Source organism: Channa argus, chromosome 17 (genome assembly GCF_033026475.1).
Source record: "Channa argus isolate prfri chromosome 17, Channa argus male v1.0, whole genome shotgun sequence".
In the NCBI taxonomy this organism is placed as follows: Eukaryota; Metazoa; Chordata; class Actinopteri; order Anabantiformes; family Channidae; genus Channa; species Channa argus.
Window position 1 is genome coordinate 19279585 of NC_090213.1, and position 17669 is coordinate 19297253.

The 17669-nt window shown below is 38.7% G+C and overlaps 1 protein-coding gene and 1 long non-coding RNA gene across 3 annotated transcripts; one reads left to right on the forward strand and one right to left on the reverse strand.

Annotated features, from left to right (window-relative positions):
• Positions 1–1718: 1718 nt before the first annotated feature.
• Positions 1719–13963, reverse strand: hsf2 (heat shock transcription factor 2). 2 transcript variants are annotated; one of them, XM_067482993.1, is made up of 12 exons: positions 13750–13963; positions 12807–12915; positions 11673–11800; positions 11309–11433; positions 9210–9285; positions 8737–8798; positions 8443–8506; positions 8144–8277; positions 6023–6310; positions 5228–5330; positions 4642–4708; positions 1719–4026 (listed from the first exon to the last, which is right to left on the reverse strand). In XM_067482993.1, the coding sequence occupies exons 1-12, from the start codon at positions 13840–13842 to the stop codon at positions 3689–3691; spliced, it is 1587 nt and encodes a 528-aa protein (XP_067339094.1). In that variant the 5' UTR covers positions 13843–13963; the 3' UTR covers positions 1719–3688. The 2 variants fall into 2 exon arrangements, with proteins under 2 accessions (XP_067339094.1, XP_067339093.1); XM_067482992.1 differs by having other exon boundaries at positions 8428–8506.
• Positions 12802–16171, forward strand: LOC137103015 (uncharacterized). The gene is made up of 3 exons (XR_010911332.1): positions 12802–12942; positions 15028–15271; positions 15378–16171. It is a non-coding gene; the product is annotated as an uncharacterized lncRNA (long non-coding RNA).
• Positions 16172–17669: the final 1498 nt, after the last annotated feature.

The window sequence follows — 17669 nt, forward strand, 5'->3', positions numbered from 1 at the left end:
GACCACTTACCCTGTTCTGGAGGACGACATATCAAAATGTCCTTAAGCAAGACACTGAACCCCAACTTAGTTGCTCCCGGTGAGTGTTGCAGCATAGCAGCCCCCCCATCGGTGTTCGTGTCTAATTGTCAGTGTGAATGGGTGAATAAGAAGCATTGTCAAGCACTTTGAGGGCCAAAAGGTAGAAAAGCGCTATATGAGTGCAGATCATTAACCATTTAAGTTAAGCTAAATTTATTCAAGTGATGTAAGTAAAATTCTGAAGTAATTTTACTGGAGTGTTTCCATTTTATGTTACTTTTGCACAATTTAGAACATTTGACTTCAGTAACTTTCTCCACTACATTTAAATAACAACTGATGTCCGATGGCATTCTTAATAAAAATATAATCAACTAATAAATACTGATGTATTATTGTGAATTAACGACCTCACAGTACATGAATCCATCCACCCAGTCATTCATATATCATATCCACTGTCTATACCACTTGCATGGAGGCTGCGGCCAATTCCAGGTTTCAGTGAGTAAGAATTGAGGCAAAGTTACACCATTTACTTCTCTATAGTCCTTTACCTTTTCACACCAAATTCAATACTGTTGACACTGTTTTCTTAGTAGAGTAAACAGTACTTCAACTTAAGGTAATAATATGAGGTGATTTTAGTAGAGCATTTCTTTAAGCAATTGTGATTGGGGTTTTACTTGAGTATTGAGTTTGTGTACTTCTACCACCTCTTAATATCTTAATGTAATCGTCACAACTGAAATATGTGTGTACACATGATAGAAACAAAATAAACAGTAAAATGTAAAAAAAAAAGGGCCCAAAATAAGAATTTGAGGTACCTTGAGGAAGGATACATCAAATTAACTAAAAGATACTGTAAAAAGATTCATAAACGCGAAATTTCATGAAACGTTAATATGTCGATTTGTCTTGTGAACATGGAAACTAGTTAAATAAATGTAAAGTTCACTTTGCTGAAAAATTCTCATGCACTTAAATCTACAATACATTTTAAAGACATTTACAGCAGGCTCGTAATTATCACTTAGCTCCTCTTGAAAGAATCTCACCTGCCAAACACCCCAACAATCACGGTCTGAGTACATTTCTGTAACAAAAACACAAGTGTGGTAACAATGGAAGCATGATGGAGTAAAACGCAGAGACACATATAAAATGCGACTCATTTATATTTTGAGAGGATGTGGAGCTCTGCATAAAGTAGAAAGTAGAAAAAATTCAGCCCAATATCAGAACATTTTAAAGGAAAGTTAAAAATAAAAGCTAAAACATGAAGAGGCAGAACATCGTTCAACAAGACAATAATCCAAAGCATACAGCAAAGTCACCTCAGAAATGGTTTAAAAACAATTTATAAAGGTGGATGTTTTGCCATGAAGTTCCCAATCTTCTCCTAGACATAAATATCACTGAAAAGCTGTGGATAGATTTGACAACATAGCAGACAACAAAGCAGTCTTGTAGACTTTAGGCAATTATGCCATGAAAAAGAATAAAATTACATTTGAAAGGATACAAATGCTGTTCAGAGGGTCTCCAAAGAGGTTGAGGAGGGTAGAAAAATAAGCCTTTTTCTTTTAACTCTGTTTGCCATTTCAAAGTAAGTTTGAATGTGCACACAGGAAATACAAAGGATAGAAATTGTTTAAATGTGTGTGTGTGTTAAGAAGGAGCAACACTTTAAATGAACACAGTAGCATTTGCTTTATTGTAACAGCGAGGGTTGCAACGACAGAAGGCTTAGAGAATACAGGCAGGTCACAGCAAATTCATGTAACAGTAGATGAGAACAAAGTGAACGAACAAGTCCAAAATGGAAAAGAAATATTGACAGGATGCAGGCACTTTAATAATGACTGAAGAAAGACGGGAGAAGAACTTCCCTTTATCACAACACGAACGTTCTGAGGTGATCATTTATAGGTCATCCACTGTGAGATCAGGAGTAAACAAAGATATTCTGTTCTGTTACTGTGACCTTTCAGTTCTCTGTTGTGTCCAAACTGTTAGAGGACTTATGAAACAGGGAGCTAGTAGGAGGTTTGTGATTTAAAGAACAAATATCTGTAAATCTTTAAACGTAAATGTTCTTACTGTACTTACTTCAGTATATTGGTAAAGGTGATTTAAACAAAAAAGCAAACCTGTCAGTGGGTCCAACATCCCTCTTTAATCTCGGACAGACTCATTAGTCCATTGTGGTGATGTGTCTGCAGTCATGAACTATTGTTTTTAAGGTCAGGAATGAACCCGACAGGTGCCGACAACCTTCGTGTATACAATTATATTAGTCCAGTACGTGTTTTGGGGTTGGACAGTATCCAAACACGAGCAAACCTAGTGACAAAACTGAATACTGTGCGATGGCTTAACAAGGCTACACCAGACTCCAGTTAAACTGACCTTTGATTGCCTGTTGCTTGTTTAAAGCAGGGGAAGGTACAGATATTTCTCCCAGTTCTCGAGAATGTTGCTTTTGTAGAATTAAGAAATTCAAGTAAGGCCTGACTGAACAAAAACATCTAAAGGAATGTTGCTTTATGAAGAGTCTCAGCTTTGTGGACAAAACACGTAGCAAAAGAGAGAGAAACTAAAATCAGAATAAATACATTTCAAGTATATACAAAGTTTCCACCTAGTGATGCAGGTCAGGTGAGACCACCTTCCCACTGATGTTGTAAGACCAGATGTGATGTAACGTAACTGATAGTGCAGAGCAGATGAGTCATATTCAGTCTTTAGATGTGATCGTGAGGAGATGAAGCTTTTATAGGAATCCAGTCACTGATGTTCTGTGCTTGCACTGGCCACAATGGGTTTCCAATATCGTTTTTACATTTGAGACCTTTGCATTGCACAAGAATCGATTTAAGTCATAGAAACAAAGTGCTATCAAAAAAAACAAATGGCAATGACATTTATTTTGAGGTCTAACTTTTTTTCTGCTTGACTGAATTTGTAATTGCATGTCAGTGGTACACACGATGAAAGAAACTTTATTTGCTTTACCACAGGTTTCCGACACACAGTACTGTAAATGTGTGCATGTGATTTGGAAGTGTTGCACAATGTGCTGGATCACACATTTGGAACATTAAAGGTTCTCATGGGTTTTGTTGTTTATTCTTATTGTAATACATCAGAATGTTATTGTTATAGATGTTAAACTGCAGTGTTGCCAATTACTGCAGATGTAACCATAGACCACCTGATGGTTAAGAGGACTGATCTGAACTTATGAGAAAACTTTTTAAAGAGGTTTATGAATCTTCTATGAAAGGTCTATGATCTTTTTTGGAAAGATACCGAGATACTGTTTGTACAGTATAGTGAGTTTGTTCTGGTTTGATCTGAGCCATTACTCAAAAGATTAATTTTTCTTCTACATTAACTAATAGCTATTCCTATTGCTATAATTTAATAAATGATCTTTGCTTTGATTACAATGTGGCTTATTCCTGTAACAATGGAAAGTCTTAAATGTAAAACTGTCTACATATTATAAACAACTGCTATTCAACCAGTCTGGTGCTCTCTTTAAACACCCACAGCAGGCCAAAGGTGATGGAATATTAACAAGTCAATTTCTGCATTATGTGGAAGTAAAACAACATCAGTGTGAGTGGCTTCCCTGTCCTGCCAGTTGCCTTCCTGCTCACACTCTGTCCAGCTGGGTGGAGTCAGCCTCTGGGCCAGCAGGACTCAGTTCACACAGATAGAAGAGGGTTTCCTCGCTGGCCTCTGCCTCTGTCAGGGGCTCAAGGCGGATCAGGGAGCTGCGGGTTGGCTGCTGTGGCTCTAAGCTGGTGTCCAACAATTCTGAGGGCAGCTCAGACTCTACAGAAGCGCTGGGGTTGGAGAAAGGCTGGATGGTAGTGATGGAAGTGCTGGTGCTGCTTGTGTTGCCGGTGCCCAAATCCAGCTCTGGAGGAGGGGTGCAGCCATCGAGCAAAGCCAGCAGGGGGCAGGTGGTGTACTGGATTAACTGTTTATCTGAACATGTGCAGGAAGAAAAAAAAAAAAAGAGTCTATATAAATGTCATCAGTTTGACTCTAAACATGATTTGGTGTTGTCTATAAAACAGCAGCAACCAAATATTCTCCACAGTAGACAGAAGCACAGATCAATGTAAAGGAAAAAGCTGAACCACTGAATTTAAAAACAAGGATGAAAACTGATGTGAAGCAAACAGTATGCTGTGTTCCTCACTGTCACATCTTATTTAAGTTGAGAAAATGCTGAGGCATTTCAGATTGTGCTCTTTACCGCCATCATCAAAACACCAAGTGGTCAGAATGCAGAAAACTCCTACTTCTTACTACTAAATCTGTAATTCAAAATCAAAAAAACAAATTAAACCACTTTGAGATCAAGAATCCTTATTTGGTCATGCTGTAACCATTTAAAAAGGTAATTTTTTTCTAATTTACCTTATATTTTAATCATCATCTAATTCCGTCAGTGAATTTATAATAACAGTGCAATAAGAAAACTGTCCAAACTGTCTAAACATTAAATAAAATGAGGGGGTGTCAGTTCGGGTGGCAGAATGGCTTTTGTACAGACCAGATTAAGTTGAGGCAGGAGCATGAATATCCGTCACCTACCTGTGTTGTCTTCCTCTGTGCTTCCTTTGTTTAGCTGTGTACTGTTGTCTTTAGAGGACACACTCTCCTGAAAATACAGGGTGGACACGACGTGAAAATGCTGACTGATACTAACTACTAAAATACTACTTCCCTTATTGGCTTTTTAGTCCTGGAGCTTTTATTGCACATGCAGTAACAAGCTTAGACATTATCAGCTCACATTATCCAGTCACATCACAAGTGTGCAGCCCGTCTTGTCCTGCCTGCTGTCAGGTCTGTGTGAACGAGCTGAGCTCTGCCCTCAGCCACACAGACACAGTGAACACTTTCTTTGGGTGTTAATAAAATGCTGAGCAAGGGTTCCACATTTCAACTCAAACACCCATAAAGGTTTACATTTTCAGGCTTACTTATCAGTCACATATGCAAGTGAAGTGACCGCATTGTCCAGCCCTGCTTGGGTTTTGACATTTGGTACCAAATAGAGCATTAGAAAGTATTAAAATCATTCGCTCTGTGCCAAGTTCACTACCCAAACCTGGGGGTGAATATGGCCCCAGGTCAAAGCTTTTCAAAAAAAAGTGTGTAAGTGATAGAAGTTTACCTCTAGGGCATCAAAATCCATGGCAAATTGTTTTCCATAAAGCATGGCCTGGAAATCCTCCAGACTGCAGTCGATACTGTCCAGATAGTCCATCAGCTCCATCCTGACAAGACAAACACACGTACAAAAAAATGCTCCATTAATAGTCAACTATTGTTGCTATGAACAAATATTTTAGCATCAACAAAGTATCAACCCTACTTTGTACCAGGGGTATTTTAGTCTTATTGTTCAGGATTTTTTAATATTATTTCTAAATGTTTTTGAGGTTAAAGTTGTGGCTAATATTACACCGAGAGCATGTGTGAAACTATTTCTGTTTAATAACTGCTGGCATGCTGCCAGCTTTTTCCTAGCTTGTTTCAAGGTTAATTCCAGTCACCTGTTTTTATCCAAGAGCTCGCTTTGGATAATAGACTGAATTTAAGAAACTTCTAACAAATAGCCAAATAAATCTGATCAAATCAATGTCAAACTGGCCTTTGAAAATTAATGTTTTGCTGTGGAACTTTATTAAGGCTTTTTTTTTTTTTAAATTAAAACAATTAGCAGGTTGGCACTCTGGATGAGTGGTTAGGATGCAGAAGGCAGCACGTTCGAATCCCACCTCACCAGGTGGCCCCACCCAGCGACCAAGGGCAACCTTGGTGCCGGTCCCGAGCCTGGACAAAAAAAATGGGAGGGTTGCGGCAGGAAGGGCATGTGGTGTAAAAACACATGCCAAATCAATGTGCGGAACATTTTCCCCCGTGGGGACCCCTGAAGGCACACGCTGACAAGCAGGTTGGCACTCACTTGCCCAATAGGTTGATGTTTTGTGATATTGCTCCGTTCTCGTTCATTATAGAGTCCATCATTTTGACAGGGTCCTCCAGACTCAGACCAGAGGGCTTATTCAGCTGCAGGGCACTGCTGTGTGGTGTATTGCTGTTCCAAATGCTGCTCTTCTGGCTGTCATCTGCTGCTGCAGTCACAAGAGCCTCTGTCTGTTTGAGCTCGTCTGCGCACACAGAGGCGTCGTCCTCAGTCTCAGCTGGGAGCTCCGCACAGCTGGCTAGCTCTACTTCCACAATTTCTACGTCCCTGGGGGAGAAAGACATTTTGACAGCATGGAGTGAGATACTGTAAGGGTGATAAACCAGTAGAGTTTCTAAAGGGTTGCCTGTAATACTTGGATGAAAGTCTTTTGCAGTCAATGACTACCTGATGTCTGGACCATTGTCAAATGCTAAATTGCCTGTTTTGAGGGAATCACAGCAGGCCATCACTGCAGCTTCCTTCAGTTGCTGCTTGTTTGAGGGTGCTTTTTAATTAAATTAAATTCAACTTTATTAACTATAAGCTAACTATAAGCTCCATCTTTTGCCTTCAGTCTGGTCTACAGTTGGGTTGAGATCAGGTGACTGACGTAGCCAGTGAAGAATATTTGCCTTGACAAAGAAACGGGATATTGGAAACCTTTTGTTGTATGTTTTGGGTCTTAATCCATCGCCAATGTGAAGCATTGGCTTATCGGTTGTGGAACATTTGGCTAAATCTAAGCAGAGAGTATGGCCCTATGCAATTCATCATCCTGCTACTTTTATCACCAGTCGTGTCATCAGTAAACAGCATTTCATACATTTATTATATGCATGCCGATTCTTGTACAAGTTCATATTTCATCAGTCCAAATAATCTCATTTCAGAAGTGGGCACGTTTTTTAAAAGGTGTTTTCTGGCAAAGTCTTTTTTTTTTTTTTTTAAATCTGTCCAGAGAATCTTTTTGCCAAACCCGGAAGCCTTTTTTTGTTTTGTTTTCTTGCAAAGTCTAATCAGGCCTTTCTGTTTTTGGTTATTACCAGTAGTTTTTCGCTATGGTGTGAAGCCTCTGTATTTCATTCATAAAGCCGTCTCTTGAATGTGGACTTGAATGTAAGCAATGACATGCCTACCTCTTCAAAATCTTTTTGAATTGGCTAGATGTTGTAAAAAGTTCTTCTTCACCATGGACAGAATGCTGCATTCATCCACTTCAGTTTACTTCCATGGTCTTCCCGGGTTTTTACTGTTGCTGAGCTGCCAGTTAATTCCTTCTTTTTAAGAATGCTTCAAATTGTCCCATTGTCTCTGGTAGGTTGCTAATAAAGGCTAAAAAATGCCTCCTTCACTTGCATAGACACCTCTTTAGCCCTCATTTGGAGAATTCCAGTAAATCAAAGCTACTAAATGAAAATGTACCACTCAGAACCAACTTCAGACCGATCTGCTTGATAAACCGTGAAGTAAAGTGGAAACTACACTACACCTGGCCATGCAACTGCTTATCTGCTATTTGATCCATTATTTTGGAGGCATGAAAATGCCTGTAATTCCTGAATAGGTAATGTCAGACTTTTGTCAAAACCCTTTCAATTAAAATGTGAGTAAAGTTGAGAATTTCAGCATTGAGTGTTTAATGTTAAATTCAATGTGATACAGTACAGAAGCCAAAAAACTGTTCATTGCTCCAATATGTATGGACTAAACATATAAGTGTAGTTATATGTGCATCACACTTTAAAATATATGTACAAATGTTATGTTGTTTTATTTCATTTCAGTTATCCCATAACCTTTACAGTTTACCAAGTAGAATCAGATACTCCAAGCTCTCACAGCCAAATTTAAAAACCTAGGCTTCACCCAGCCAGTTGATGACTTGCTCTAAAGTACTGGTTATTCAGACTACCCAATGTTAAACCCAGCTAAGCAATTTAGCCAAAATAAGATGCTTATGGTTATTTTGCTTCCTGGTGAAATGATCTGGTGAACTACATTTTGCTGTGCCATGCAGACAAAGTGGCAACACTTTCAATTTGCAGCTATTACCAGTTTACCATTTTTATTGGCAATCTGAAGTGAATATAATAATAAATTAAAATGGGACAGTCTTACCCTTGCTCTGGGGCTTTGGGTGACCCTTCTGTGAACTCAGCTGTCATCTCAGAGTCATTCCCAGTCAAGTCACAGATGATAACATCATCTGACATCTCAGAGTTCTTCATGCCATTCAAACTATTGACAGATGACTAAACAGGGCACACACAGATTCTGGAGTTATAAGCATTTCTTAACATCTAGAAAAAAAGAACCATTGCAAGCTTTAGAAATAACTAATAATATACATTTGAGACAATTCTTCCTATGGTACGATGTGTCATGTGCTGCTGTTTACCAACCTGTTCCACACACACCTTGTCATCATATATCTCATGAATGTATTTGGGCTTCTTTCCATTGCCATTCATTAGAATTGGCCTGAATAAAAAACAAATCAAAAATTATATACAAAATAATTTTGTTAATTTAATGTGTAGTGGTTCAAAACAAAGACATGACAATGGCAATTTATATGATTATTAATGTAAGTGTGTGAAAATTCCAAATATTACTGATTACAGCTTCAGTGTGTGATGGGATGTAGAGTTTAAAAGGGCCAGTATTGTCATGGTAACACCATATAAAGGAGGAACAATGCGTGAGCTCACCTTTTGCGTTTTAAATTCAGGATGTGATTGTTTTGCACCAGTGTAAGGATGAAATGTACCAGCTGCAAAAGAATAAATAAAACACAAATAGTGTTGAAACTGGTTACATTAGACATTTTTCCTTCCAGTTGTAATTAATTCCACATGCCATAAACTTGTATACACTTGTTTACATGGGCAATAAATCAAACTACTGTTTTACTGTGGATGTTTCCAATATGTACAACCATGAGCCAACTTCTGGTAAAGGTGGAGCCGCATTGACTTATTGGCCCTATTACTGGTTTCTGCCGTAGTAGAGGTATTCCACACAAAGCTCTAATTTTCTTTATCAGAAAAAATCTGGATAAAATCTGGATCTGTTGTTTCATATTAGGCTCTATCATCTATGTCAATGGAGTGCAAATCACATTGTTTGGCAGTGTGAGGCAGCCTCCCTTCACACGGTGGGGATGCAGCAGTGCAGTGCTCACCTTTTTGATGAGCTGTTGTTGGTGGACATGTTTTTGCCTGAGATCTGAGATCTCCCTCCACAGAGATTCATTTTCCCTGAACAACAAAAGCAGTTTAATTTACAGCAGAGGAAAAATACGGCAGTACCAACAAAATTCCCTATAAGACAAGGCTCTGTTGCTCGTCTCCCATTTATTGTTTATCGACAATGTGTTGTACCATTCTGTGGTAAATGTTGAAATTGTAGCATTGGTGGTACATAGGTGGTGGACTTTTTAATACTCTGTCCTCAGGACAGGACAGGTTTACAAGAACATAATATAGAATATAGTTATAGGTTCAGCTAGGTTTGAGTCATATACATACATAACACAGGGCTCTGTGTTAGGACCAATACTTTTCAATCTGTAGATGTCACCTCTAGGCAAAATTATTAGGAAACATTCTATAAACTTCCATTGCTATGCAGATGATACCCAGCTATATTTATCCGTGAAACCAGAAGATACTAACCAATTAGTTACTTCCAACACATCTAAAAGACATAAAGGCCTGGATGTCCCATAACCTCCTACTTCTAAATTCAAACAAAGCTGAAATTATTCTATTTGGGCCTAAAAATATAATAAATATACTGTCTAACAATATAGTTACTTTAGATGCCATAACTTTGGCCTCCAGTGGTGCTGTGAGGAACCTTGGAGTTATCTTTGACCAGGATTTGTCCTTTACCTCACATATAAAACAAATCTCTAGAAAAGCCTCCTTCCACCTACGGAAGTTTGCCAAAATTTAGGAGCATCCTGTCTCAAAGTGATGCCGAAAAACTAGTCCATGCATTTGTTACTTCTAGGTTGCACTACTGTAATTCCCTACTTCTGGGGTGTCAAAATAAGTCTCTAAAAAGCCTTCAATTAATCCAAAATGCTGCAGCAAGAGTGCTGACTAGAATGGGCAAGAGAGATCATATTTCACCTTCACTTGCTTCTCTACATTGGCTCCCTATAAAATCTAGAATATAATTAAAAATCCTCCTCCTTACATACAAAGCTCTTAATGGTCAAGATCCATCATATTTAAAAGACCTTATAGTACTGTATCTTGCAATTAGACCACTTTGATCCCAGAATGCAGGCCTACTTGTGATTCCCAGAGTTTCCAGAAGTAGAATGGGAAGCAGAGCCTTTAGCTATCAAGCTCCTCTACTGTGGAACCAGTTCAGATTCGGGAAGCCTCTCTACTTTGAGGTCTAGGCTTAAAACTTTCCTTTTTGATAAAGCTTATAGTAAAAGCTGCTCAGTGCACCTGAACTAGATCCTAAATAAGATGTTATGGGTTTAGACTGTTAGGGGGTTGGGGTGACCCCCCCTACCAAGTATAATATGCTCCTCTCCTCTCTTTTCTCACTATACATTTATTTGTCACGGCCGCATGCTATTAGCTGTATGTCTTCTCTCTCTCGTGGTTGTGCTTCTCCCTCTCTGTCTCCTTCTCTTTCCCTTTCCGTGGGTGTGTCCGGCTTTAGAGCTGCGCGTTTCCAGCGTGCAGCTACTGGTCCTACCAACCTGCCTGATGTTTTGTTGTTGCTCTTTTCTTTTCTCTCTCCACTTTCCACTCACCCCAACCGGTCAAGGCAGATGGCCGTCCACCCTGAGCCTGGTTCTGCTGGAGGTTTCTAAGGTTAAAAGGAATTTTTTTCCTCTCCGCTGTTGCCTAGTGTTTGCTGAAGGGGAATTTGTTGCCTTGCCTACACATACTTCTATATTCTGGACTTCGTTATATAAAGTGCTTTGAGATGACTTTGTTGTGAATTGGTGCTATATAAATAACGTTAAAATGAATGGAATTGAAGTTCCACACATGCAATATAGAAAACATGATGGTGAATTTAGACAGCAGAAAGAGCTCTTTTGTTTGTTGTATTTCAATTCAATTAAACTAAACTTTATTTATATAGAGCTCATTTATATATACATAGCATCTTAGTCAAGATCAAACAGATACGTAGTGAAAACCCAACAAACATGCGGACCTGGGTTGTGGGGTATGTTTTACACACACAAAGAGTATATTTGGTATCGTGGGGAAACCTACACAGAGCTCTACACAGTTTACTCACCTCTTGAGTGTTGCAAGCCTGGCATCGATGTTCTCCTGTTTGCTGTGAACACTCTGAACAGTTGCCAAGACCTTGGTCAGATCTTCCTGTCTAAGCTTATTATCCTCTGGACGAGCATTAGATACCTGAAAAATAGAAATTACAATGTAACCTCCAGTTTACAGTAGCTGATAATAGACAATAAAACTCAGAAGGAATCTTGATTATAAGGAGTTCTGCACCCTCAATGTTGTGTTTTGGGGCAAAACATTCCACTGACAATTTCTATTATAAGCATTGAATATTATCTTGACACACATTAAATTAAATTTAGCACATTTACGTACAGCATGAATTCTGCAGAAAACATGACAGATGACTTTACCTTCCTCTTGATATTTTCCAGTAGGTCATCCTGGCCATGTTTGAAGTAGGGGTGCTGAAACTCTACTGGGCCATCTCGCTCCTGTTTTACAATTCCTGTGTCAATGTGCATCACTTTACGAAATCCATCTGCAAGCAGCCACACATGAACACACAAGAATAAAACACTTTATAAGAAACCAACACGTGCACCCAGGACATGCCAACACTAATACAGAAATCTGCAGGTTGCCACAAGATTAAAAGTCTTAAAAATGTACGACAACCTTTACATTACTACAATGGGAAAAAAATGCATTTGCATTTCGCACACTTCTATTAATAAGTAAGGATCTATGAAAGTGACAATCTAATCTAGGATGTAAACAGATTTTTGTAGTCTTCACACTTAGTCTTTTTTTATAAAAAAAAAATATATAAATAAGTTCCAGACCATGCATTAGAGAGAGCATTTTAGAGAGCATTTTATTCACATTGCCTACTTCAAAGTGGAATCAAATGCATGGTTGTTCATATGCATGTACTGCAAAAAACAGTTGAACACAGTCAGTTTAAACACTGAGTGAGATTCAGCACCGGACCAGCTGAGTCTGTCTCCAGTGTAACTCTAGACAATGGCTGATGCAATGTTTACACTGTTGTTTGGGGTTGCCAAGGTTACCACAGCATTTTTCTTGGAATTTATCCAACTGTCACTCAAATAAAAACTGTTTCTGAAACACACTCGCTGATACCAGATTCTGACGATGGATGTGGTGCCTTTATTTGTCCTGTTGGATAGTAAACTAAACTCATTTGGCTGAATAAAAAAACCTACATAACGACCTTACCTTAGACTATGGGATGGCAAAAAGAACATAATCTATAGTGAAAACAGTTGGTAGTTGTGTCCCTTTTTTTCTGTGGGGAAGGATCTGTAGTAGGGCAGTAGGTACCTGCTCATTGTCCATTCACTGTAACTTCTGAGAGTATACTGTAGATTTCTGACATCTACCTACTGAATTCACTGCAGGCTAAACCAACAATGCCAGAATCCAATGACCCAGAAACTATGACTCATTCTAAAAGCACTGACTACAGGTAAATTGGGCTTGCCCGGATTTGTGTAAACTAAAATGGCTAAATGGAAACTTACACATATTGAGCTGCCTGATGAAACTGGCCATGTTGTTGTGCTTGAAAAACTTGGGGAGAATCTCCTTGGCAAAGCGCTGCTCATCCAGCACCAAGAAGCTGTTGCCCTCCTGAAAACAATCAACACCACCATGACAGTAAGCACAGCACTGTAGAGGGGTACTGGCTGCATTTTAGTGTGCCAATTAACTTCATGGCTAACATATAACAAAAAAGGTTAATGCTGGCATCTGATTCACAGCTTTTGAATATGCAGAAGCTACTTTACTTAGCAACCTTTTTTGCACCAGTTATTGTGAGTGGGTCCTTGACGTTTTACAATTACTTACAATTATTATCAACCCCATTTTCAAATGTAATTTAATTATTCAACGTTATGTTTAAATGATATATGCTGATATATAGCTCTGCTGTTACTGTTTTTAGGTAGACCAAAAACAAGATCCTGATTCTCAAGGAGACGCTAAAGAAATATTAAAACATCGTTTCAAATTCGTGAAAGTTTTATTCTACTTTAGAGAAACATACACTTGTTTAATGTAAATATTTAATTTAGGATCACCATGTAACTTTACACCTCTTCTTGAAAAGTCAATGATGCTAGCATGATGCAGAGACTGGATTTAGCTTAGTGATGCTAACGTTAGCTAACCAGCAGGTAGACAATGAAGGAAAACTACTGGCTAACTAATCATTTATATTTAGCTTCAGTCGATGCTTGCTAATCTTACTCTAGGCTGAAACAACCAAATTGTGTTCATTATAGATGGTTTATGAACTGGTAATCGCTGCTTGTGTAATGTTACGAAATACTACATTGGCTACATTAACTTTGAGGCTAAGTACCTAGACGTCAGCTAGCTTAGCGTTAGCTGTCTGCTTTACGCTAACCTAGCTTTAATAACGGGAATGCTAACGCTACGCTCAATACGATTTAGCGTTACCTGACTCCAGCAAATAAATTCGTTGGTGTCTCCATCCTCCACCAACGTCCACAACTTGGTGAGAAAAGCCGGAACGTTCGAGTTGTGTTTCATATTGCAAAGTCAACGATAAATACAATTTGATTGGAAATGCGTAATGTTTGTTCTGTTTAGAAACCTAGAAGAAAAGCTGGACCGTCTGAAAACACCAATGGTTCACAACTTCCGCTTTTGTGAGTGGCAGCGGATTGGTCGAAATATTTTTTACGTAAGACTCCTCACGTGGAGATACATGCAAACAAAACGAGAGCTCAAAATAAAAACGTTTTTTTGTCTCCAAGCTCAAACTTAGAAAGACGGAACGCCGCCTCCTGACTTCCCAAGAGCAGCCAACCAGAGCTGATCTCCTTCAGCATCACAGCTTGTCACTTTTGCTTCAAACATAACCCGCTCTCATGGATTGTAGATGCATTTCTTTGACATTTCTCTTTAAATCGCTCTATTTTAGCAGGGATGCTTTTAACACCATCGAGTCTTTACATTTGTATTTTCAGCCAAAAAGATCCAAAGAGGTATTAGTCTTGCTGCTTAAATGCAATAACAGCCAGCCTGATAAAAAAAAAAACTAAATACATAAAGAAATAATTTCTAAATAAAAAAAACTAGCATGAACGTGGATTAAATAGTAATTTGATGAAAAAATGTTTTGCTAACTTTTGTATCCAACTATAAGTGAAATTCTGAGGCATTTCAACTTATTTTCATTTTGAGATTACTCCACTGCATTTCAGAAGGTAATAATGTGTTAACGTGTTTACAGCTTTATATAATGTTCAGAAGCAGATGGAGACTTAAAATATGATCAACTAAGGATGATCGTAATGGACTTATCTTCACCTGACATAAAGTGCAACTTTACCAATTTTCAACTTGCTTCCCATGGCTTTAGTTTAGGGTGTAAACATACAATAATGCTTTTAAACTTCTCTCTGATTTCCCTATTTTAAAATATTTCTCCTAACCCATACACCCATACCCAGACAATGATCCACTATGGTGACCCTGAACTCACGGGACAAGCTGAAAGGACAAAAAAATAACTGCATTTATTGAGTAAATTTTAAGAGCATGTGCTTAGTACTCCAACTTCAATAAATTTGAAGTGTTTATTTCTACTTGTAAAGTCTTTTTTAAGCCAGTATTTGAGCCTTGCATTTCTCTACAGTTGCCAGTTCTTCTTCGATACTATGGTTGTTTACATATATATTTTTGTCCTTTCGGCTTATCCTGTGAATTCAGGGTCACCACACAGGATCATTGTCCGCATGTTGATTTGGCAGTTTTTACACCGGATTCCCTTCCTGACGCAACCCTCCCCAATTTCTACTGGGCTTGGACCGGCACTGCACAGCTGGGGATGGGAAAGAGCTCTTGGAGGTTCAGTGTCTTGCCCAGAGACACTTCGACATATAGCCGGCACTGGGGATCGAACCAGGGATGACTGCCTTTACCAACTGAGCTACAGCCGCCCCCAGATACTATGGTTACAAATATGTCTCTTTATATTTATGGATGGTTATTTCATTGCTTTGTGAACCATAAATTCTGCTTAAAAAAATCATTGAGTAAATAATCATTTTCACATACAGGTGGCAGCTAAGGAGCTAGACTGAGTGTCTTCCTCCAGGGCACATCTGGGGCATGGGCTGAGATTTGATCCTGGAGACTTCTGCATCCCAGCCTGATACTCTACCCACTGATCCACCAAGCCACAAAAGGATCATTTCACCCAGAGATGCTTATGATAAAACACATACTTCATATTGCTGGATGATGTCTTATACCCTCCCGTTAAAACAACTTTACAACCACAGATACAGCCTTAAATCAGACGAAATGTATTAAAATTGAAAGCTGGACTCCTTTCAGCTGTTCATGGCACTTCTCGAGAATGTTTAAGAGAATTCTTGATGAGCTAAAACAACCAGATTGTTTCCTATTATCTTTAGAACTACTGGACAAATGACCACACAAGTTTCTATTTTCCCTCTGGTATATTATTCAGTGTATCAAATAATATTCCTGAGGCTCTGCCTTTACGTCCCCACTAAATGACTTTAGATTCCTGAAACACGTCTGCTGTGCCACAGCTGGTAGTTGTGCATTTCACTTCTTGTCATTTTTAAAAAGGGGGTTGGTGTTATGACATTAAAGATATCTTCCTCAATGATTATTGTTTTCAAGAGACCAAGAGTGCCACAGATTCTGATTCATCAAACATTTGTAAAAATGTTGGTCATCACTTCACTTCCACTAGATGGAACCCTCAACTCGTTGCATAACTTGCCAGCTGGAAACTAAACCAGCGTACGGCAGAAAGAATTCTTTTTACTTAACACACCATAGTGCTGCTCTGTATACCCCATTTGTTCTCTGCTACTAAACCATATTTTAAAATAATCTTAATCGTTAACATTAAATGTGGGTTTAAAGGATTAACATGCTTCCCTGGGTTTTGTTTGTCTCATTTACTTAAACTGTTGTCAAATACACAAGTACTTGCACTTTATATGTAAATTACAGGGCATTACTTCACTTTTGCTCCATCACATTTTGAAAAACACTACTGGAGGGGACTTTGCAGATACTTAATACAAAATCTAACATTCTAATACTTTATGATGTTCTGTTGGATTAACCACCTGTTGGTACATAACATGGGTAAGATTAACACCAACGTGCAACAACAGTGATATTTATACAGCAATCCAGCAATAAGTATCATCCATTAATATAAATGATTATGAAATCAGTCACTCTGCATAGTGACTACTTTCATTTTTGGTGTTTTTAGTATATTTTCTTGCACACGTTGAACAAAGCAGGACAAGCCTTTACATTCTGAAAATGTGCTGTAGATAGCATGACTGGATGTCTGGTGTCATATTCCCTCTGCTAAGTTAAAGTTGATGTGCTCCTATAACCAGTGTACCAACAGTTTTCTGACCTTATGACTGATTGTTTGTCCTTCTGAAAGAAGCAGGGCACATAGTGCACAGTGAGATTAGCCACCCACTGTGTCTAAAATCAGTTCCAAGTGACAAAATAATGCTACAAGATAACCACACACACACACACACACACTCAATAGTTTGTGCATCCTGTCCTTGTCCAGCTGTCTTTTTATTTTTATAAATGCCTGACAGTGCAAATACTGCTATAGCCCTTTATAGCAGTTGTGTTGTAATGAGCACAACATGAGTATTTTAGAAAATAGACATGAAAAACCAGCTTTAGCCAACCTTTTTTTTTTTGTATTGAAGTGTCCTTAATATTAACTTTAGCATTAACATGTTTAACCAATGTTAAATGTTGGGTTTGTGTACTAATCTGTCTTTTTACCATTACATATAGTATCATAATTTGCCCGATGGCTTTATCTAATGCGACTCATAAGTATTGTTTCATCCTACATAGCAGAGATCTCAAATGTTGTTCCTGGAATCTGCTGGAGCGACTCTCCCACACCTTTTCTAACTCTTCTTTAAGCCTTGGTATTTCTGGCACTTCCTGATGTTACTGGGACTTGCTACATCCATCCCTTGAGTCTTCTATTGTTTGTCCACCACTACTATATGCAGTTGGTTGCCCATTGCCAATTTGCCAGTCTGTATCTGATAGTCCCACAAGGGCTTGATCATTCTCAACCACCTTCAGAGGTGTGTCCCAATTTGGGACCTCCAGCCTGTACAAGGCACAGATGTGTCTGTACACTATACCAGCCTCTTAGTTATGACCTGCCTGCTGCTATGTGCTGGATTGTCTCAGAGACATCTTTGCACAGCCTGCACCCTGGTGTCCTGTCTGGTATTGTACACCCCCCGGCTTCTATTGATCTTGTACTTAGAACCTGTTCCTGTGCTGGATTAGTGTCTCTGTAC